This window comes from Electrona antarctica (assembly GCF_951216825.1).
Source record: "Electrona antarctica genome assembly, chromosome: 13".
NCBI lineage: Eukaryota > Metazoa > Chordata > Actinopteri > Myctophiformes > Myctophidae > Electrona > Electrona antarctica.
The window spans coordinates 32632254-32654654 of NC_136794.1; the positions used below are offsets into that span (position 1 = coordinate 32632254).

The 22401-nt window shown below is 43.6% G+C and overlaps 2 protein-coding genes across 2 annotated transcripts in view; one reads left to right on the forward strand and one right to left on the reverse strand.

The window, feature by feature from the left end:
* The window catches only part of bard1 (BRCA1 associated RING domain 1), a 49790-nt gene extending 41565 nt beyond the window's left edge, over positions 1 to 8225 (forward strand). Inside the window, exons 10-11 of the mRNA XM_079519115.1 lie at positions 6006 to 6103; positions 6977 to 8225. Of these exons, the coding sequence (XP_079375241.1) occupies positions 6006 to 6103; positions 6977 to 7318 (440 nt within the window). The 3' untranslated portion in view covers positions 7319 to 8225. The remainder of the gene's footprint in view (positions 1 to 6005; positions 6104 to 6976) is intronic.
* Positions 8226 to 14694: 6469 nt separating this feature from the next.
* Positions 14695 to 22401, reverse strand: part of vwc2l (von Willebrand factor C domain containing 2 like) — a gene marked incomplete at both ends in the record, with an annotated part of 35992 nt that continues 28285 nt past the window's right edge. Inside the window, one exon of the mRNA XM_079518407.1 lies at positions 14695 to 14846. Coding sequence (XP_079374533.1) covers positions 14695 to 14846 — 152 coding nt within the window. The remainder of the gene's footprint in view (positions 14847 to 22401) is intronic.

The following is a 22401-nucleotide window of genomic DNA, read 5'->3' on the forward strand; positions in this document are numbered from 1 at the left end:
AGGACACCAGGGCTGGTTGGCCGATCCTTTGTTTTCAGCCAGCCAGGATGATCTATTATAATTATGAACTGACATGACCCAAAGTCCAAACATCTACGAGGAAGACGTGAACATGAAACCCTCCAGAACATCAGTGACTTGATGAAATTACATCATCAAAGTTGTTTGAAAGCTCTGAGCACACACAAACAAATTCTAAATCAATTCTAAGCTGGTTTTGGCAATACATGATTGAATATAGAATATTTTATTCAATCATTTACCAGTAAGACACCCTAAAGGGCGAGGTCGCGCTGAAACAACAGTTCTGGGAATGCCCATAATGAGATTTGTTTTCCGGCCGGGTAGGCCGTAAAATGTGTGCTAATGAAATGAAATGAAATGAAATGATTACTATATTTACCCAGGGTATCTGGGCTAAGCTCAAGAACTTGTTTCCAGCCAGGCCCTGCTCATAGAACATTTCATCGTAGTGGTTCAATGCCTTGTTCAAGGGCACTTCAGCGGTGGTAATTTTAACGTGTCGGACCGCTGATTCGAACTGGCGACCTTCCGGTATCAAGACCGCTCCGCAATCCGTTCGGCCACCGCTGCCACTAATTAGTAAGGCCAGGTGGGGCCTCGGGCCAGCGCAGTTGGGGCCCATGTAGGGCCGGACCCTAATTTTCGGGCCTGTTGAGATTTGAGAACTCTAGTTTTTGCCGGCTGCACTAATGACTTTGGAGTGGGTCCGTCTAGAGTTTGAATGGACAGGTATCAGTCAAAAGGGAGAAGGATCAGCATACGGAATGTCAGAACAGGTCAGCTCCATATATGGAGATCTAAGGGTTTGATGAGATCAGATCAGCATGGTGTCTGTGAGGCCAGATGTAAAGTTGCTGGCCGACTTCATTATATGCAGATCTAGGTGATGAGGTCTGTGTCGTGATCTTTATATATGGAGACGGCCATATATGGAGCATGTCACGAGGCATGACTGACGGACGGACTGACTGATACAAGGTGTGACTGACTGACATGAAACGCAGGTTTTCATAGTAAACTGCAACCTACGGTTGCAAAAATGGAAGACTATTGGAGTGTTGTAACTCTCTCGTTAGAGTGTCACTGCTTCCTGTATATTTCCTAGGTTTTGTCCTAGTTGAATTTACCCCCCAGCCGCCCCCAGCTACGCTGTCAGGTTGGCGTCTAGGTGCATTCATAGCAGAAAACATTGCCCATTTCTAAATTCTATTTGCACGCTCCTGACCTGAATGTCAAGTATGAGCCGAGCACCTTTTTTCCTTCCCAAACTCCTGACTTCACAGAAACGTTGACAGAAGTGAGAGAGTGTCAAGTGAAAAAGACGTGCCTTTGACTATAGGTTGGTTTTGAGGCAGAGTTCTAAACCCTCGGGGCCTGGGTAAGACACACAGCACGCCTTTAATCACTCGTACCCAGTGTTATACAAACCCTAAAGGAATTTAAGATCGCAATGAACTTAATTCAACCAACTTTCTGGCCAATCTCTGAAATATTTACACATAGCTTTTAGTTGAATTTTTTAAAACTGTTATTCACCGTTCTGCCTGAATTGCTGCCTTTTGCCTTTTGTTATTTTAATGTTTTATGTTCTATGATATTATTTTAATGTTTTATGTTCTATGATATTATTCTAATGTTATTTTTGAGTGGTGTAAACCACTCCTACAACTGGCTTTTGTGTGCAGAAAAAAATGAGCATGGTTGCTATGTTCAAAATAATTTCTGACGTAATTAAATCACACCCGGGTGAACTGGATGACCGTAGCAACCATGCTCATTTTTTCTGCACAAAAAAGGCCAGTTGTGAAATCACATCCGGGTGTGATTTCATTACGTCAGATCAGAGCTGATCAGGCTATATAATACCTTACCTTATATAATAATAATGATTTCATTACGTCAGACATTACGTCAGACCACAGCTGATCATGCTATATAAAACCTTACACCACTCAGTTCACACGGGTGTGATTTTTTTATGTTATTTTTAGTCTTTTGCTTTTCTCTTTTTGAGTGGTGTAAACCACTCCTACAACTGGCTTTTGTGTGCATAAAAAAATGACCATGGTTGCTATGTTCAAAATAATTTCTGACGTAATTAAATCACACCCGGGTGAACTGGATGACCGTAGCAACCGTGGTCATTTTCTCTGCGCAAAAACAACCAGTTGTGAAATCACATCCGGGTGTGATTTCATTACGTCAGATCAGAGCTGATCAGGCTATATAATACCTTACCTTATATAATACCTCACATCGAAAAAAACTCCAGCTGAATCAGCTTCATGGTCACAAATCATCACATCAGAAGACGACCCTACCAGAATCAGACCTAAAGGCCATTCAGTCTTTGAGACCCTTGAAACCCTTGAAACCCCTTACACCACTCAGTTCACACGGGTGTGATTTTATTTACTCTGTAAAGCACTTTGCGCTGCATTTATGTCATGAAAGGTGCTATAAAAATGTGTTTATTATAATAATCAAATTGAAGGGGAGGGAGGGTGCCGGAGATGTTAAATAGAGGAGAGGCTATCATTGTGTTCACAGCAGTGACCTGACTACACAAACTACTTAGAGCTATATTACAGTCACAGCTCATGTTATGACACGTGAATGGGAAATGAAACGTTGTCAGATGTGTCTGCTTAATATTTTTTCCGGTCTGTACATATCTATTTTTACGGGCAAATACACACACTGTAGAAACGGTTGGTTATTAGAATAGACTACATGCTATAGCCTGGAGGTAAGATTGCTTCACGATTTGCTTCTTCGTTTCTAGGCCAACTGGGCGACCAATGGTGTAATTTCTGTAATGGTGTAAAAAAAAGTCTGCTTGATTTATTCATTGAAAAATGTATTCACAGTATGCAGAATGGATACATTTCAAATAAAAGCACAACATTACACTTGTTTACAACAGGGTCCACCATTTTCAATTAATCAGACAATCGGACAGGGACTCGGCGACACTCACCTTTATACGGCTGGCCCCGCCATAATGTGGTCCAGACAAAATGTAGCCATTCCCAACCTGCCTCTGGCATCCTTGAACGACATTTCTTGCAACAAGCAGATATTCAGGGACGCTTTGCTTCAGGGGAAGTGAAAAGGACAGCCTGTCAAAGAGGTGTCTGTTGTGGTATACCCTTGACTGGTGTATCCATCAGCAGTCTCTTTATTGTGTGTGTGTGTGTGTGTGTGTGTGTGTGTGTGTGTGTGTGTGTGTGTGTGTGTGTGTGTGTGTGTGTGTGTGTGTGTGTGTGTGTGTGTGTGTGTGTGTGTGTGTGTGTGTGTGTGTGTGTGTGTGTGTGTGTGTGTGTGTGTGTGTGTGTGTGTGTGTGTGTGTGTGTGTGTGTGTGTGTGTGTGTGTGAATTAATGCCAAATGTTGTGCACACCCCTTGTGTCCCTGCCATCTTTTATTTAGAAGTTAGACATTTCAATGTTTGTCGATGCGTGCACTGCATGCCTGTGTGTGTGTGGTACCCTCCGCGTTCCCCTGTCCTCTCCACAGCAGCTGAGCTCTTGACACATCTCGTCTCCTCTCCACAATCACTTGGGCATCCTGTTCCTTGTGTGGGCCTGTGCACGTTTGTGTGTGTGTGTGCACGTTTGTGTGTGTGTGCACGTGCATGCGTGCACGCAGCTCTGGGCGTGCCATGCCTCAGTAGCCTGCCACTGGCGGTGAGGTTCGAGCCACAGTTTGCTTCTTGCTGGCCCTACTCCTTCATTCTGTGCTTTGTCTTATTGTGGAGCTAGTGCACCCAAGCTCTGGTGGATACCTCTCGCTCTCTCTCCCTGTCACCTCACCCCCTGTTTCTTTATGTTAGTGTGTGACTCTGGCCCCATGCCTTCATAGCAAAGCCACAGTTTGCGTCTTGCTGGCCCTACTCCTTCATTCTGTGCTTTGTCTTATTGTGGAGCTAGTGCACCCAAGCTCTGGTGGATACATCTCTGTCTCTCTCTCTCTCTCTCCCTGTCACCCCCTGTTTCTTTATGTTAGTGTGTGACTCTGGCCCCATGCCTTCATAGCAAAGCCACAGTTTGCTTCTTGCCGGCCCTACTCCTTCATTCTGTGCCTTGTTTTATTGTGGAACTAGTGTATCCAAGCTCTGGTGGATACACATCTCTCTCTCTGTCTCCCTCTCCCCGTCACCCCCTGTTTCTTTATGTTAGTGTGTGTCTCTGGCCCCATGCCTTCATAGCAAAGCCCCTCTGAAACTTGACATGGCTGCGGTTCACTGCGGTGCACACCACAGTGAATTCGCCTTCTAGGTGTAGTTGCTGGTGCTTGAGGAGGGAACTAAAGCCCACATACTTGCGCATCCAGTGCACACGCATTATTTTATTTTGTATCTACTGCTCACTTAGGATATTAGGCAGAGTTTGGAGGGCTTGCAGAACACACTCGTCTTCTGTGCAACTGTAATTAGCAGATATGCTAATGATGAGTTCTTGGTACTGGGCTAACGAACCAGTGCTATCGTCCGGAGCGAGGGCTGGATTAATACCCCCCCCCCCCCAACAAGGTCTCCAAATGAAAGCTGTAATTAAGGGGGATGAGGAAATGTAATTATACCCAACGTGTGTGTGTGTGTGTGTGTGCGCGCAATTTGCTGGGTTTCTTTGTGTCATCTTTAGATGGCCATGTTGTGATGGGGCATTCGCACACATTGTAACCTAATCTGTTAATGTCACTGTATCTTGCAGCCAGGCATAACCACATGGGAAATTAAATGGCCACGGGAGGTGAAATGAATGAAGAGGGGTTCGTGTGTAGTTGTTGTGGTGTGTAGTTGTTACCTTGTCGATCTCCATTAAGTCCGCTAGTCCATTTGCATTGACAGTATTTAATGCAAAATCTATGAATCATCATTACAAAGAAGGGTATCATTATTTTTAAAAAGTTGCTGCACAGCCGTTTTAGCTTATTTTGTGTCATTATATTGTGTTTTTGTGTGATTATAGAATCTAAGGCAAGACGCATTTGCAATCATGTCAATGCTTTGTCAGGGATGGATCATGCTTGCCATCTTTTTCCACCCCATGTTTCAGTCATTTCAGCTGCATTGCTATTTAACATGCACTGGTTTCCTAATGGTGATCCACGAAGCCTGTTTTTCTTTTGTCGTCTTTAAAAAAAAAATCAACAATCAAATAACCGAGCATTTACTGAAAAATAGCTGCATCTGAAGACTGCTCCCATATCTAATACAATTGTTCAAAAAACATGTTTTTATCTGTGACAGCGTTGGGTCATGAAGGCAGCTGATTTTCACTGTCACTGTGCTTGTATTTTCTGCTTAAAAGAATTTCACAAAAGAGTTTTAGTGGAAACATTCCTCATCTTTTTCCTGAAAATATGCAAATAAAGAAGTATTTTTTTACTGTCACGCAGCTCCAGTGAGGCAGGGTAGAGATGGAGCTTGATCCCTTTTAAGTCTTCTGTTATTCTGAACAGTAATTGCATCATTAAGTCCATCATACTGGGGATGGCGCTTGGTGTTGGTCAACACACGCAGTGATGGCAGCGCTTTCATCTTAGCCACTGACGACGATGAGTGGGACGCAGCCATCTTATATCCTGTAGGGCGGCTGTGGCTCAGGAGGTAGAGCAGGTCGTCCAATGATCCCTGGGTCGGCGGTTCGAATCCCGGCTCCTCCTGTCCACATGTCGAAGTGTCCTTGGGCAAGACACTGAACCCCACATTGCCTCCAATGAGTCGGTCGGAGTGAGCTCGCCACCATTGGTGTGGGAAGTGAGGACGCTGGCGTCGACTGTTCGCCGCTTCACATCCCAATGTATGAATGAATGAACCATTGTAAAGCGCTTTGAGCACTCGGAAAAGCGCTATAAAAATGCAATTCATTATTTATTATCCTCATCTGCAGCCGTCTTGCTGCAAGTCTCACTTGCTTTTTATCTGTGTGTTTTTATCTTTTTATTCGGGTTACCGCCCCCTCTGTCCACTGTTAGGGGTGGATGCATGCCTGCAGGCAGGCAGCTGGATTCCTGAGCCTGAGTACGAGGCAGTGGAAGGCCCCCAGCGCAGCCGCATCAACAGATGCAGCTTGGTAAGTCTGAAACATGAAGACGGGTAAAGAGTCGCACTCAGACATGTACGCAGTTCGGTTTAGCTACTTGTAGAATGTTTACTATTACCTGAAGGACAGCAGCAGCCCGTTGAGATGCTCAGCACAGTGTAATACAGCACTGTCCTTGAACAGGATAACAAAGACCTGCCTTTCGATTGGTCCTCTTCATTTTGTGCAGTGAAAATGGTCACTGTTGAGGAGACTAGAGCAGAGTGGCACACTATATTGGTGAAACTCTTTTCAACCAGAAACAATTGAGTTCATTGATGCTGCGAATAGAACGGCCTCAGGTGGCTCGATTTGCTTCTGTCCCTGCTGCTTTAAAAAGTTGGGGAGCGAGTCATTATGAAGCACCAGCACACACACGCTACGACTCAAACGCACAAACGGCTGTGTACCCCACACTGTTGGTAATGCAACAGCAGAGCAGTGAGACTGAGTCGATGCAATGATTCAGCATTCAAATTCATTACAAGCAAAGGGAAATGGTAACAGGGCGCCACTTTGTTCCCTCCGCCTCTGTTCTCGTTAAGACTGTGAGGTTTTACCCAGTGAATCCCGCTGAATGATTAACATCTTTTAAACGGCTGGAGATAAGGGATCTAACTCCTGACTGTTTCTCTCTCGGAGCCAGGCCTTTGATGCTGCAGAAAGCTGCTAATGTGGAACAGGGCTGCGTGAATCATGAAACGACTCGCTTGTGATGCGTTGGGCGTTGATGTCTAATTTCTCTGTCTGTCTCTTTCTCTGTCCCTCTTTCTGGCTCCCACTGCGTTCTCCCTCCTCCCCTTTCCCCATCTCGCTCACTCCGTTTCCGTGAACCCCCTCCCCCTCCTCCTCTCCCGGTCTCAGCTCCCGCCCCTCTTCGACGGCTGTTTCTTCTTCCTGCTGGGCTCTTTCACTGCGCCTCCCAAAGAGGAACTCATCCAGCTGCTGAGGGAAGGTGGCGGCCAGCTCCTGATGCGGCAGCCCAAGCCCGACAGCGACGTCACGCAGACCTTGAGCGCCGCCGCCTATCATGCCCTGCCAGGCTCGGACCAGGCCCTGTGCACCCAGTACATCCTGTACGAGCCCCGGGGCCCCCACAAGCCACCGGAGGTGAGGCGGGGCAAGGTGTGGTCGGCCCCCTCCTCCTGGGTCATTGACTGCATCGCAGCCTTCCGCCTGCTGCCTGTGCCCAACTCTAAGACTTAAGGTGGTTGCACACTGGACGCGTTTTTCAGAAAACCGATGGAGCCGCTAAAAATCCGAAAGTGTGCAGGAACCTTTAGTCTGGTTCAGTTTGACCACAAATTAAACTTGTGATGCTTTGATGCCAAACAGTGATTCTTAAACCTTTTTACCCGAAGTGTGTGTGTGTGTGTGTGTGTGTGTGTGTGTGTGTGTGTGTGTGTGTGTGTGTGTGTGTGTGTGTGTGTGTGTGTGTGTGTGTGTGTGTGTGTGTGTGTGTGTGTGTGTGTGTGTGTGTGTGTGTGTGTGTGTGTGTGTGTGTGTGTGTGCGCGTGTGTGTGTGCACTTGCGCCGTACGTGAAAGATATGTACTCATTACATTTCTGACAATAAAGTATTCAATCAATCATATTACCAAATCAAATACCACTATATTTTAGACCAATATGGTATTATTTGTGACGATAACTTTTTAATCTTTACACCCTAAAATAGCAGATCTACAAGTTCATAACGGGTCACGATACAACACTGTGAGGCTTTAGATCGGTATAAGTATAGTCTATAGAATATCTAGTCTCGATATAATGTTGATGCATTTACCAGCCCTAATGATACGATACGATACAACTTTATTGTCAGCTTGCACTGAAATTTGTTTTGCGTCCATGACATGTATTGCCAGAATGATCCTTTGAAAACTATACTAATTTTGTTTTTTGTGTGTTGATAACCGCTCCTAAACAGGAATACCAACATGACTCAATGTCTGTATTGTGTTATAGACATGCTATGACAATTTATTGTGTTGTATTCATGATGTTGTATACAAACAAAATATTGTGTGTTTTGTAAAGGTGTTTTTCTTTTTGTATAAAAGTCATGTTAAATGCATTTGAAAATGAATATCCCTGTTTTGCACCGTGGTTGCAGCTTATTGGAATCAATTGTTTTGTGTTCTTGCTTGTCAACGGTAAAACTCAGCTAGTGCCGAGTCTTACCGCGTGAGCTAATACTCACCAGAAATAGTTAATTAACTAATTAACTCTAATTGCCAATGCGACTGGTAAAACAAAGAAACACAAAGAAAATGGGTCTTTGAAAGAAAGAAATAATCGATTATAAAGCAAGATTAATTATAGAATGAGGAAATGCAAGGCAATTCATTGCTGTCAGTTCGCAGTTGCGCTGGAAAGGATGCAAAAACTTTTCTTCTCCCTATTGTCTCTGCAAAGTGTGTGCACTGTATGTGTGCGTGCGTGTGTGTACTCTGTGTGCACTGTGCATGTGTGCGTCCTCCCTTTCCCAACCAGCACCACTACCGGTGCAAGGCAGCAGATTTCTGGCCCTGCGCCTCCAGAGGTCTCATACTGGCCATCTCCCAAGATGCTGTTTTCAATAGGATTAGTCAGGGATGCGCCTAATTGCTATTGATTGGTGCGTGCTGCATTAAATTGCTTCCCCCTTCCCGTCCGTGGGGGGGGGGGGGGGGTGAAGGCAATTAGTGGTGCGGACAGGACAGAAGCCCAGACTGACTGGTAATGCATTGGAATGGGGGAGGGCGGGGTGAACTTGTGAGTAAATGCCCTTTAACTCACCGAGCGGCACAAAACCCTTATCCACCGCAATCTTCTTTACCATCTCACTCTCTGTCTCCCACAGCAGCAAGACAGGTCACTCTCTGTCTCCCACAGCAGCAAGACAGGTGAATAGTTTTTTATCTTGACCTAAATTCACAACAGACCTCTGCCCGGTGGACAGGTTCTGTGTGTGTTTCGCAGTGTCAGCTTTAATCTATAGCAGAGCGAGTTGTATGTTTTGTTTGTTCGACATTGGCGTGCAGAGGAGAGGAGTGGTGGTGGGACTAGGTTCAGGGAAATTTGTTTGCAGCCGCATTCTCTGAGCTGTGGTGGGATTTCAGCGAGCGAACATGCAGCGCCCAGTGTACATTTAAACAGGGAGCTATACCGGCCTTGTCAGCAGTTAAAGGAATTGTGTGTGTGCAGTATCTGTTATCGGCGTGCTGTCATGCAGAGTCTGCTGTATAGTGACCTGCAGGGCAGTGAATGATCTTTAGCACTCCTACGCAAAGAAAAACATAAATTAAAGAAAAGATTAAAGAAATACACACACACGACACATACCGTTTTTCTGAATAACACTTCGTTTTCAAGTCTATTTAACAAAATAGTCTTTGTTTCCATAAATAATACACATTTCCTTTTTCCACCTCAGGATGTCAGAATACACATTTATACGTTTGAAGATATTTACATATTCACAGCATGAGGAGCACCAAAGGTTGTTTTTTACTTTTCAAATGTCAAATTTGAATTTGTAATTTGAATTTATTTTTGGCCTGGCGTACCCTTTGCTCATACATACTGTATTAGTGATGATCCTGTGTGGGTGTGCGTGCTATGGGGACTGCCAGAACTTCAACTTTTCTTTCTATTTTACATAACGGTTTGACTCTATGAAGACGTAATAGTAAACCACCATTTGTATCAACAGACCCCTGGTGCCCCTGAAAAGGAATATAATTGATTGTATAATAACAGTGTTTCTCTCTCCTTAATCCAGATAGTTCTCTCTTTGTTTTTCAGGCACACATTATGTAACAGTTTTGTTATTTAAAAAAAAGGAAGAAGAAGAAAAACAAAACAAAACAATCTTTCATAGCTTCCAGCTACAGTAAGTCGGTGTCTCGTGGAAAGAGCAAGTAGTACACCTATTACAAAACGCCCATGTACAAGCCTGTGGTTTGTAATGGATTGGGGGGGGGGGGGGGGGGGGGGTACTGTAATTTGAATAGACACTTGGGGACAGACACAAAATAATCAATTTCTTGATGGAAAATGAACACTGACAGATTGTTGCGGGTTATTCCTGAAATTCACATAGCTAACGGGAGAAAGGTTCACCTCAGGGTTTACAGTTAGTCATTCACATGGAGCCCATCATGCTGTGTGTGGCTGCGTTGTACATGGGAACACTAATAAACGGTGGTGTGTATGCAGCCTATGCTATCGAATCACGAAAGATGATGTGCATACATCTTGACATCGAAGCACGAACCCTGCCTACGAGAGGGGGTGGGGCTGTCAAACTGAGTTTTGGGTTATTCGTGTTCCTCTGTGGAATCCAAATCTAATTGGGGCATTACTTTCACTCCCCCAACTCTCAACTCACAGTTGATCAAAGTTTTTCCAAACTTAGTTTCAGGGAACTAATTACGTGACCTACTTCTTGTGATGTACAAAGTCTTGTACTATGCCTCGTTCTCCATTCAAGCAATCCCCATAATTCCCTGCTTCTTTCCTTTATCTTATCACATTACCTGAATTCAGTCTCTCTCAATCCTGTCGCTCATCTTGTGCAGCCTAGCTGGTGGTGAGTTGATGTGGAATGGACTAACGGTAGTGAGCAGCATTGGGGTCAAAAGACTGGTGGGTAGCCACTAGCCAGTGAGGGTTAAACCTCCGGTCTAGTCAGTGTTGAGGGAATGAGAATGATAGTATTGGCTCAGGTCCTCTGCCCTAGCAGCTCTATCTTCACACTTGCACATTTATGAAAAGAAGGAAAGGTCATACACATGAAGGTATATATGTTGTAAAGTTGAGATATAGATAGATTTAATTTGAGCACTCGTAAAATGCGATGCAATACATGTTGCACATTGAAATTTGCACAAGCATGAATTATTCATATATGTAAATTCACAAGAATAACAATTCTTGGTGTGCAACTATCGATGCGTTTCGATTTTCTTTCAAATCCATGTGTGTGGATTACAGGTTACAGTTTCACATTTCAATGAGTTGAGTGCTCAAATCTACAAGCTCCTATTTGAATTTTGCAACATACATCCATATACATCTACATGCAGTAGGTATGCTGTAGATGTCCTTTCCAGAAACCACTTACTGCTACTTCAAAGTCCTATCAGCTATCTTTGGAGGCTGTCAACCTCAGTCATAGACACGTTTTCGTTTAGTTCTGTGCTGTGACGAGTCTCTCTCCCTGACTTTTGCCCTGCTTGCTGCGGCTGGACACCCACAAAAGGTTGAGGCGACCAGGTTGAAGTCTGGCTTGCTTATTGTGGTTCGTTGCAGCAATGCTGGTACATAACAGTACGCCACAGGGTGCAAAGTAAAACGGCACTTATATGTAGATTTGTCACACAAGTGTTAAGTCTGAGGGTTCCCAATAAGGCCAAGGTCCAAAGTAAAAAGATGAGGTGGGAGACCATTGTACAATGCAAAACATTTGAAGAAGCCTTTGATTTTAAGCCTTCAAATACACATCCAGTCACGCTTTCTAGGCAGGCATGCCTAGACAAAATGCAGTAAAGGATGCATCTTTAATGTTCTTTTTTTGCACTGTACAGTGGTCTCCCACCTGCTCTTTTTTTCTTATAGAGAGGTCTCAGCTGTTGGTATGCAGCCCAAGGCCATGCTTTAAATAAGGATCTACTCTGGAACAGTAGCATTAAGGCATCCGTGGGCAATAATGCCCCGTCATGTGGAACACTCACTTTCCCTCAATACCCGTCATTCCCATTCACTTAGACATGTCTATATAGACTTGAATAATCCTTTGACAGTTAAAGTAATTAACATGAACGAAACACCGCCATTAATCACAAAGGGTTGAAGTACTGAGACTGATTGATAAAATATAGACATCAGTTTCATAACTGTCTGCAGACCAGTGCGTCTCAAGCCAGATGGATGAGGTCTGTCTTTCTACAAAGAGAGACATTAAATCATTGCAGCTATAATGGTAGAAATGACCCCGGCTACAATTTTGGACCTCAGATTGAACTTCACCCACGTTATTTTAGGGTCAGACCGATATATCAGCCATTATTTTACTTATTTGACAATCGTTATGTGCAATTATGTGGCCGTTTTCAAAAATGTTAAAAACATAAATCAAATAGCCAATCTACAAGCTTAAAGCATGGCACATTGTGAGCTTCATGTATATATAGGCTATTTGTTTTTTAATATATTTGAATAGGGCTGGAATCAAATTCAGATCATGTGTGTATTTTATATTGTTGTTAGCGTATGCCTAAATATTATGTTCAAATATTGAAGTTTACTTAGTTCACTTTAGTTTTTTACCTATCCAAAACATGTGTTGGGTTTATTTGTATTTCTGTTTGCTGATTTAGTTGAATTTACTCCAATAAAAGCTTTCATCAAATAACGTTTTTTTTCTTCCAAATTGATTACAAAATGTTCAAAAGTATCACTCACAAACATCAATAATCGGTGTTCTAGGACTCTCGAAAGTCAGTATCGACATCAGACCCACAAATCTGGCATCCTTCCCTATCTGCATTTCTTCGCTGTACACTGCAGCTTCACAGAATGCCCACTCCAAAATAATGTGATTTTGTGGCTTTTAAAGGTGACGTGTTCCTCCGCGCCGTCTTTCAGTCTGCCACCTCTTTCAGTCTGGGGTCCTCATACTATGTTCATTTCTGTCTCATTACAGAGCGCTGGGAGCCGTTATTAAACAGCCCATCCATCACAGCCCAGAAATAGGGTCTGTAAGGTTAACAGGGACGGATTTTCTGGAAATGGAAAAAGAAAAATTCTGGTGATGAATTGTGCAAGCTTACCAGAATTCACCTTTGCATTAATGACTAGTATTTATCATCTCAAAAAGCGGTGATGTGTTGGGCCCAGGATAGGCAGGGTTTGTTGGGAGAGTGTCGTGTTACCTCTTAAAAGCCAACCTGGAATTGGAATCTATCAAGCCAATGCATTAAAGTCTGTCCTAAGGTAAAGGCCGGTGTTACCTCCACACAATGCAGTGGCTGAGCTATGCAGATATATGGAGGAGGTGGCAAAACAGAAAATCTATGGTAGAATCTATAGCAGAAGAGTGGCGGGTAACAGCCTTTTGTCCCATCAAGTTTCTTATTGGCTTCAGTGCTTAACATGGTGCAGTGTGGGACGGTGTTGTCCATGAACTGAAATGAAACATGAACTGAAATGAGCTATGCGTGTTGATGGAAGTGCTTGTGTTCATGCATGTGAATAATGTGCTATGAACGGCGCTCTACAGCACGAAGACACGGCGATTTCCCAGTTTTGTCTCCGGGTTCGTGCCAACTGATCTCTGCATGCAGGGTGCTGTTGTGGTGCCAAGCCTCTAGCCGGGTGATTTATCACAGAATACCCCTTGATTAAGGGAAATTAAAGCAGCCTGCTCTTGGCTCACTAATTGCTTAGATAACAAGTTCAAGCTGTTGGTAGGAATATTTTTGGTGGATATGGACCGCAGGGGAAAACAATAAGGGCAATTAAGCGAAAAGGGATTGCCCAGAGTTGGGTTGACTGTGTGGAAATGCTGTCCACCACGGCTTTCGCGTGTGCGTTTCTTTGCAGATGATTTGTGATAGTTGCTGGCTGGCTAAATCCTTCCTGTCATCTTGTCAAATTCCACCCACTATGTCGGCCCCTATCACAGACAGGGCTTGAAACTACATTATCATGGTTGATGAAGTCACAAACCATAGTACCATATGCACATTGCTGGGTTTGATAATAAGAATACTGAGCAGCACCTAAGTAATAATTTCCTGCCACAGTGGAAAGCACAAAAAAGCGATACGAGGACACAAATGTGTGTCTGTGTGATTATGTGCATCTTGTAAACAAGCTCTTGTCCACTTGAACCCTCTCTAGTAAACTAATACTTAGTTGAATGGGGTTGGCTGTGTACTTGGTCACTTTTTGCCCTCTACACCAGATCTCTTCGGCAAAAATAGCCAATCTGCAAGCTCACAACGTGGTCGCAACGACATGCGTTGTGACATGTTTGATATACTAAGTGGTTAAGCTAACATTGTGAGACATTAGCAAAGCTTTGCAGTGTTCCGTTCCCATCCGTATATCTTATCCTTACAGGAAAGAAAGAAACGCCCCAAGTTGTGTGCTTACTTTGTATTTCACCTGCTGTCGGTAGGTTTTTACAACACCTGCGTGATCGTGATGGCGACTACAACGAGCGGGATGACATACATACAGAAATCAACAGAGCATTTCATCAGTGCCAAATGGTTAGGAAAGAGTTTGTGAAATATATAAACTTCAGTGTGTGAGAGCAGCAAAGTCAAGCAAGTCGATCTCTGAAAATATATAGCAACGGTTAAAACTGGAAAGGTGAAAAGAGTCTTGAGACAAACTTCCGTCCTTTTCGTCCAGCAGTGGCCCAGTCCGCCACTCTTGCTTGATGCCAGTGAAGTGTCTCTAGGCTGCACCACGCAGCCTCAGGTTGCCAAGGAATTGTGCTCCTCTCCCTGTCAATCATACAAAATGGCACGCGCAGCGGGCAGGGCCCTCGCCCTAACTTTGCCACCGTCCTCCCTGATGGGGTCTCTATGACAACGACTGGCCGTTGAGGCACTCCCGCCGCAGGCACTGCGCAGGTTTCCACCAGTCCCCGTTGTGGCAGCGGCAGATGGTGCAATCGTCCACTTTCACTTCTATACCGGCTGGGATGATCGTCGTTCCGGCAAAGCAATTTGGACCTGCCGTATGAGGATGGGAAGGAAGGGGGGGGAGAGGGGGGGAGCAACAAGGGGTGAGAAAGAAGAGGGGGGGATACATTGAGTAAGGCTCTCCTGGGATTCTGTTTTTTATATGCGTTTTGTTTTTTACTTTTTTTTCACAAGGGGTGTCGGGAGCAACGCGTAGGGCCGCAGGGAGTCGGCCAAGTCGGAGCACACGCACAGATCTTTTCACGGGCATGCACCGATGGGCTTGTTTTTGCTACACTAAAGCGCTTTTGTTAGCCTCCCCTTCTCCCTTGACATGGAGCGCTTTGCATCCTAATGCGCCGCGAGCAGAGAAGGCTGCCAGGCACTGGCTTGGCAGTACAGAGAGGTTGGGAGTACACAGAGAGAGAGAGAGAGAGAGAGAGCGAGAGAGAAAGCTGCTTTGAGAGGCAGCAGGGAGGATGGTGTTAATCACTTCAGTCTGCATGAAAAGGCCACAGACTCCTTAGAAATTCCTCACACACACAATTCCTCTGGATGTGGATGCTCATTCCGTCCTGTGGTCCAAAACTGTAGAGAACTATTGAACTGATAAGGCGTGAAGTCACATTTATCTGTGAAATGCGGTTAAGATTTACTTCCATAGATTTGTTTCTGGTGATAAGATTCTGGTTCCTTTAACCACTTAAATCTTATAGCCTACTTTGTTGTTCGTCAAATATAATGTTGGCCGATTGTCCTATTATGACATTCCCAGAATGGGGTTACGCTATAGGGTTCATGTGGCAAATTGTCTGATTTGATGGACAATTATTTCACCGGATGTATCATCTGACGTGAGTATGCGTGTCAAATCGCTGTCACTTTCGTTAAATGCATCGACCTTACTGTAAATGTAAACCACATGATCAAGATCTTGCCTCTGGTGAGTGAAGATTCAAGACTGCCACGTCTCTGTCCCTTGCCAAGACAGAAGTGCATGCATGTGCCAGGAATTGGTCCCAATTGTAATAATTTAAATGAAACAATCAGTGGCTCAATTAGTGTGACGGTCACTTTGGATTTGTCTCTTACGTTTAGCTCTGTACATCTTGCCAGACTCCGTACCTCCGCTTCTGACGATGAAAAACCCTTGACACCCCAGGAGACACTGGCTTTTCTGATTATTATTCACGCACATCATATATCTAATTATAATTTTGATTAGTGCTGTCTAATATAGGCCTACTGTATTATAAGCACTACAGTGTTTATACAGTATATTACATTTTTAAAAATGGTTAATAACTTATTACTGAGACAGTCTCAAGAGCACGGACCAAGTGACTACCATGCAGTCAGCAATATTAGTGGAATTTGAACAGTGTATTAATATTCAGACCTGTTGTTCCAGCCTATCATTTTTGACATTCATGATGTCATCGCCATCTGCAATTATGCAGCCGTTAGTGAACTATTTTGTGCATGTCATTATCGGAGCATACGTTTTAATTATTGTAATAATAATTATTATTATTTAAAAAAAATGGATCAACAAGCTGAGATCAACAAGACAAAATTGGGATCGGCATTGGACTATATATATATATCTATATAGCGTCGGCCTCTGATTCTTCCTCTCCAGGATGTTGATTCAACTCAGAGATTAGCATGAAGAGCAGGGCCTTCCAGAACAGCCCACAGCCCCGTGGGACCATCATTAGTGAGAATATGTGTTGTTTTAGTTCTCACATCAGACTGGATTCAAAATCACTTTCCTCTCCTTCGCTTCAACTTCCTGCCTCTGCATCCTGTTTACGAGTGGAGCTGAGGTGCAGTGAGCAAGCATTAGGGACTTTAAGAAACGACGACTACGGCAGTCCGCTCCGGCAACCGGAAATGGATCAGTGCTCGATAGATAAGCCTGCTTGCCGGCGTAGCCCTTCCTACTACGGCAGAACCTATACTTCCATGTAGTGTCTACAACGCCATGTCATAACCATGTTTATTGAAATAAACTGTCATACATTTACACCGATTGCTCCATCACTTCTCACTTTCTGCTGTGTAATGTGTTGGCATGCTCTGAATGAAGAAATAACACTAATTCCATATGTCATAATTACCATGTTTATTAAAACTGTTTTAGAATAACAAAAAATTGATCCAGTACCTTCCTCTTTCCACTGCTGATCATGTCCAAGCAAGTTATCGGCAAGTTAGCTGACACGCGACGGGGTGTTCTCTTTTTTATGTCTGTGTTTATGTTTGACACATGCTGCATAGACGCGTCGTCACCATGGGAACCAAAAAGGGGTGGGAACCCGTCGCAGACGGCTGTTTGCTTAACGATTTTGACTGCTATGGCGATTGCGTCATAGCAGCCGTACTTCTGTCTAGCGGAGCCGTCCTGAAAACCGTCGTTGCTTAAAGTCCCTATTATATATGTTACTGTTAGCCTGTCAGGCAGGAACCTTGTATCTCTTTGGTTTGTTTTTTGTTATCGTATTGGTCACGTTATACTTTTAGACGTTGTACAACAGTGTTGCGCAATCTATAGCCAATCTATTTCAAGCTCACATGTCATCAGATTGGAGATCTGCTATTTTCACTACTTTTGAAAATGTTTGCAGTGACGTGCCCAAAATAGGGACCCCTGGTTGAAAGTGTTAAAGGAAAAAAAAAATCCTATAAAGTAACAGTTTTGTACATACACAGTTTCCGACCTGACGGCGACACTACAGGTATATGAAAGCCATAAAAAGCAATCTTTGGCAACCTCTTATGCCTAATATGCCTCCCCTCGGCACAGATGAGTCCCATGGTCAACTTGGACATGATAAAAGCCATTCGATCTGGCCTTAGAGGAGACATTGATAGGGGATTCACACTATGGTCCCGGGTGCGCACTCGGGACCACTTTTCAGATGTTGTGGTAGTGTGAATGATGCGTATACCGTTCGCAATCAATCAAGTCTCGAATACGGATTGCTGCAATGTGAAAGCCACCCGTACTAAAAGGAGGAAGTGGATTGGATGGTATTTTTTCATTTAAGAAACATGGCTAAAGTAAGACCTTTTTTAAATCAGAGAGGTGCATAAGTACTCCCTTTTTACAGGACTACCTAAAACATCTATAAAAAGATTACAGATAATCCAGAATGCGGCAGCTAGAATTTTAACAAATACTAGAAGAAGAGATCACATTAGTCCAGTCCTGTCAACACTACTGTAAATTCGTTACCAGTATCTTTTAGAATAATTTTAAAGCACTTTTATTTGTGTATAAAGCACGTAATATCCTGGCACCCTCATAAGGATTCCATAAATTCTTATGTTCCACCTAGAACACTCAGGTCTTCCTCCCCTCTTCTACTAAAACTGCCTAAAGCTCAACATAAGAACACCGGTGAGGCCCCAAGTTGTGGAACACACTACCACTGCAGTGCTCCTTAAAAGGGCGAGTTGAAAACGTATCTTTTCAACTTGGCATTTGTTTAAATTGATCTTGTGTTCACATTCAATCTACCATTACAAATGTTCTTACCATTTTTGAGTGGTGTAAACCACTCCTACAACTGGCTTTGTTAGTGCAGAAAAAATGAGCATGGTTGCTATGTTCACCCTGTTCACCCGGGTGTGATTTCATTACGTCAGACATGATTTTTGAGTGGTGTAAACCACTCCTACAACTGGCTTTGTTAGTCTGTGCAGAAAAAATGAGCATGGTTGCTATGTTCACCCTGTTCACCTGGGTGTGATTTCATTACGTCAGACATGATTTAATTACGTCAGACAGGCCTTACACCACTCAGTTCACACGGGTGTGATTTTTATTTTTTGTATTGCTATTTTATTTGTTAATTTGTATACTTTTTTCTTGTACTGACTTGTTTTTTGGTCTTCGGCTGCTTGTTGTTTTATGTGAAGCACTTTGGGTTGCATTTTATGTATGAAAGGTGCTATATAAATAAAGTTTATTATTATTATTATTATAATCATAATTTAGATATTTTTTATAATGACACATTATTTTACCTGGGTTGTACTTCTGGTAGTTCTACTTGAATGTTGACAAAGAATGATTGATAATCCGCAAGTGTTTGAGTAGCACAGCACGTGCCGTGGAAAAAAAACATAAACAAAAAAAACACATGCCATGCAGCTAGGACAAACATACCAAGGTTTAGTCAGTGACGTCACTGTTAACATACCAAGGATAAGTATGTGATGTCACCGTCATACAGACGAGAGACAACGTTGCATTGCGCTGTTTAAGACCATCAGCGCACACTGCTTTAGTTGTGTATTGTTGTTATGTTATTATTATAACTCAAGACAACGTCAGGAACACAGCCAAACTTTATTATTATTTGCTCTAAACTCTGAACTTCTGTGACATGACCATTTTATCTCTCCCAAGGCCCCATAGTCCACAGCGCCCCTCTGAGGCACATAAGTTGAATGAAGTGTACCCGGGTGCGCTGTTGAATCTCGGCCAATGTGAATCATGGCCAGTGGGGACCAGTCAACCATATTTGGGAATGAAACGGACTCAGTCCGTCTCAGTGTGAATCCCCTATGAGAGAGCCTGCCAAGTCTCAACTCTCATAGATCTGCCCCCGGACAGCTGGCACAGGTTACAGGACAAACCCAGGGGAGGTTAATGAGGAAAGAGGGTGACCACTAATGGCTGCCAAGTGTGTGATTGTTTATGGCCAGATAGATCGTATCGCTGCAAGGCACAAGGACACAGTTTCCGCTACCTGTCACCGCTCAAAGGATGCTGGTCTGCAGGCTCTCACTGGGTTTATGGTCCATAAAGTTTTAGGGAAACGAGCCCAGTTCTGCCCGGTTCTGTGTCCACGCCGTCGCTTCAGATCGTGTTCTGTCTTGAGAATGCACCTGCAGGCTACAGTATATGACATTATCTGGTGTATCAAGTCTTGTGTCACTGTCAGTTGTCAGTTGTCCATGAAACGCTGTCAAAGTGTCATCATGAATAAGTGTTACCTGGCTTTAGTAACCTCTGTGTCACTGCGTGACAGACTGACAGCATGTCACAATGGCCATCTTCAGAGACACGAGGGCTGACATAGTTGTAAATGATTCAGCCTTCTTGAGTTCACAAATAACACTGGCCATTTATTTTTACTTGCTAATTATGTGCCGGGGGGCTCTTTGCACAAGTATTCTATAATTATACTGCAGGTATCCCCTTCGTGATTTCATATGATTAGTGTGGCACAGAAGGAGGAGACATTTTCTTGAGTTTCCACTGGCCTGGGGGTGAAACTGTTCTGAGCTTGATGTCTCTTTCTTTCCGGCAGAATGTTTTAGTTAAGAGTTGTATCTGGCGATGCGTGTAAGAGCCCCTTCCAATGGCCAAGTGTCCAATCTCAGGAAGCCAATGGCCGGTAGGTTTTAGGCCTTAGTCACACATTCAAATCTCTGTTTCGAATGTGTGACTGGAGCCTTAAACCTCCACACATTTATCTCCGCCTCTCTCCTTTCTCTAAGCAGGTGAAGAAAGAGAGAAAAAAAAAAGACAAGCACGAGCCTGAAGACTTGTGCACCCATCTGCAGTACACGAGTGGATGGCTTCCTCCCACGGTACCTCCCATGGCTTAAGCGAAGCTCTGCTACTATGTGTTTCTTTCCACCCCCACCACCACTCAGCTGTCCACCTTCAGAGAGTTTTCATATGCCTGCCAAAGCTGGGCCAGTCTCCCTTGGGGGCTTGGAGACAGCAGGCCTCCCCAAAATGCCACTGTGGTGTTTCCTGTCTGCCCGGATTAAAGCCTGATTCCGGTGGTGCTGATGGCCAAGTGGTTAAGGCATGTACCACATAGGGTTTGATGCCTGACAGCGTGGCCCGTGTTCCATTCCTGAGCCTGCCGGCACATTTGCTGCTTGTCACTCAGCAACTCTCCCCGTCTCCTGTCTCTTCACTGAACTATCAAATAAAGACACCAAAACAATAAAGCCACGACAGTGTCGTGGCTTTTCTGTCACGCGCCACAATGGTGAGACAAGGCATATATTAGGCTTAACTCTCCCCGTTCTACTGCTACAGGAGACTCTTTGGCTTACACACATGGCTGGAAATATTGAGACCCTTTTTTTAAGAGAATGTAGAATTTCTCCTGAAATGTGCTTCATAAAAAGTAGAGACCAAGAAATAAATTTGAGCAGGTTTATTTACTTCATCAGGACAAACGTTTCGGCTACAATCCTTCTTCAGTGTAGTTGTGGGAGTGGGGAACACTGAAGAACAAGCCTTCTTCAGTGTAGTTGTGGGAGTGGGGAACACTGAAGAACAAGCCTTCTTCAGTGTAGTTGTGGGAGTGGGGAGTGGGGAACTCACTCATCACTCATGCAGCCAGTTTAAAAGAGAACATCAATTAATTGGTCTTTTGTGCCAAGAGGAATATTGGCCCAAGATGGAAAAGAAAGATTGTTTGAATGGTTGAGGGAAAAAAGCAAGGGAAACTTTTAAATAGATCACACTGGTCTTTAAGTTGAAGGTACAGTTGCATCATTTGTCGCTGTTTGAATGCACAAAAGGTCCAACTGGACTTTGCCAGATCATGCATGTAGATTAACCACTGTCATGTTCTTTGTTTTGGTAAATCCCATCAAGACAAAATTATCTTTTCTAAGGCAAGAGCTCAGTGATGATTTGGGGTTGCATTGCTGCATTATGCACTACGGTTACGGTTTGCTCAAGAGTAGGCCAACAAGCTACTGTACAAGTAAAGTAGATAAATCTTATTCAGTTACAGAAAGTGCTTGATTGCAGTTATTGCTTCCAAAGCTTCAACAAAGCTGCTAGAATATATTAAGTTGAGGTTTGATTGATTGATTGCTTTAACAGTTTGCAGAAAAAAGAACAGTACAGTATGTCTGCTAAGACATGAAAGCCTGTTGGCTTGTTTCCATCAGGGTCCTTCATACTTAACACTTTGATTGCTGGAAGATCTCAACAGGCCTATTTGGATGTTGCTGCCATTTAACATTGCACAAAGGCCTTGTTCGGGGGCCCACAGTAAAATGTTCTCTTATAGCGAGAATCACACGCCTACATCAAAAGAAAGCTGAACTTGTCCACTTCAATTAAAAAAATACATTTTGATTTTACCATGTTCCATTCTGGAGATATTGACCTTTTTGCAACACCTGCATTTGCCTGGAAGTGGTTATCTTGAACAGCGAGCAGAGTTATGGATGGTTTAAAGTCAGAGACATTGACAGGCAGATATAAAATTGAACCCAATAAATATCCTATACATCCTATACACCGAATGAAAGCCCTGAATGTGTACTTTTACGAGGAAAACAGTAAACATTGATCCCATCTACAGTTAGACAGTAATTGGTTATTGAATGCAGCTTGTGCCCACCAGATAACTTCACCCCTGTGAAGTGAGCGGTGCAACTCTGTCCCATATTGCACCACTCACTTCACATGGGTGTGATTTTTATTATTACTACAGTAGAAGTTTTTTTCTTATGAAAGCAGAGAGTCTTCTGTTTCATACGGTATATAGTATTTATATGTCGCTATAGGCCTTATTTTGTGAATATTGAGTTCAGGTCCATGTCTTCT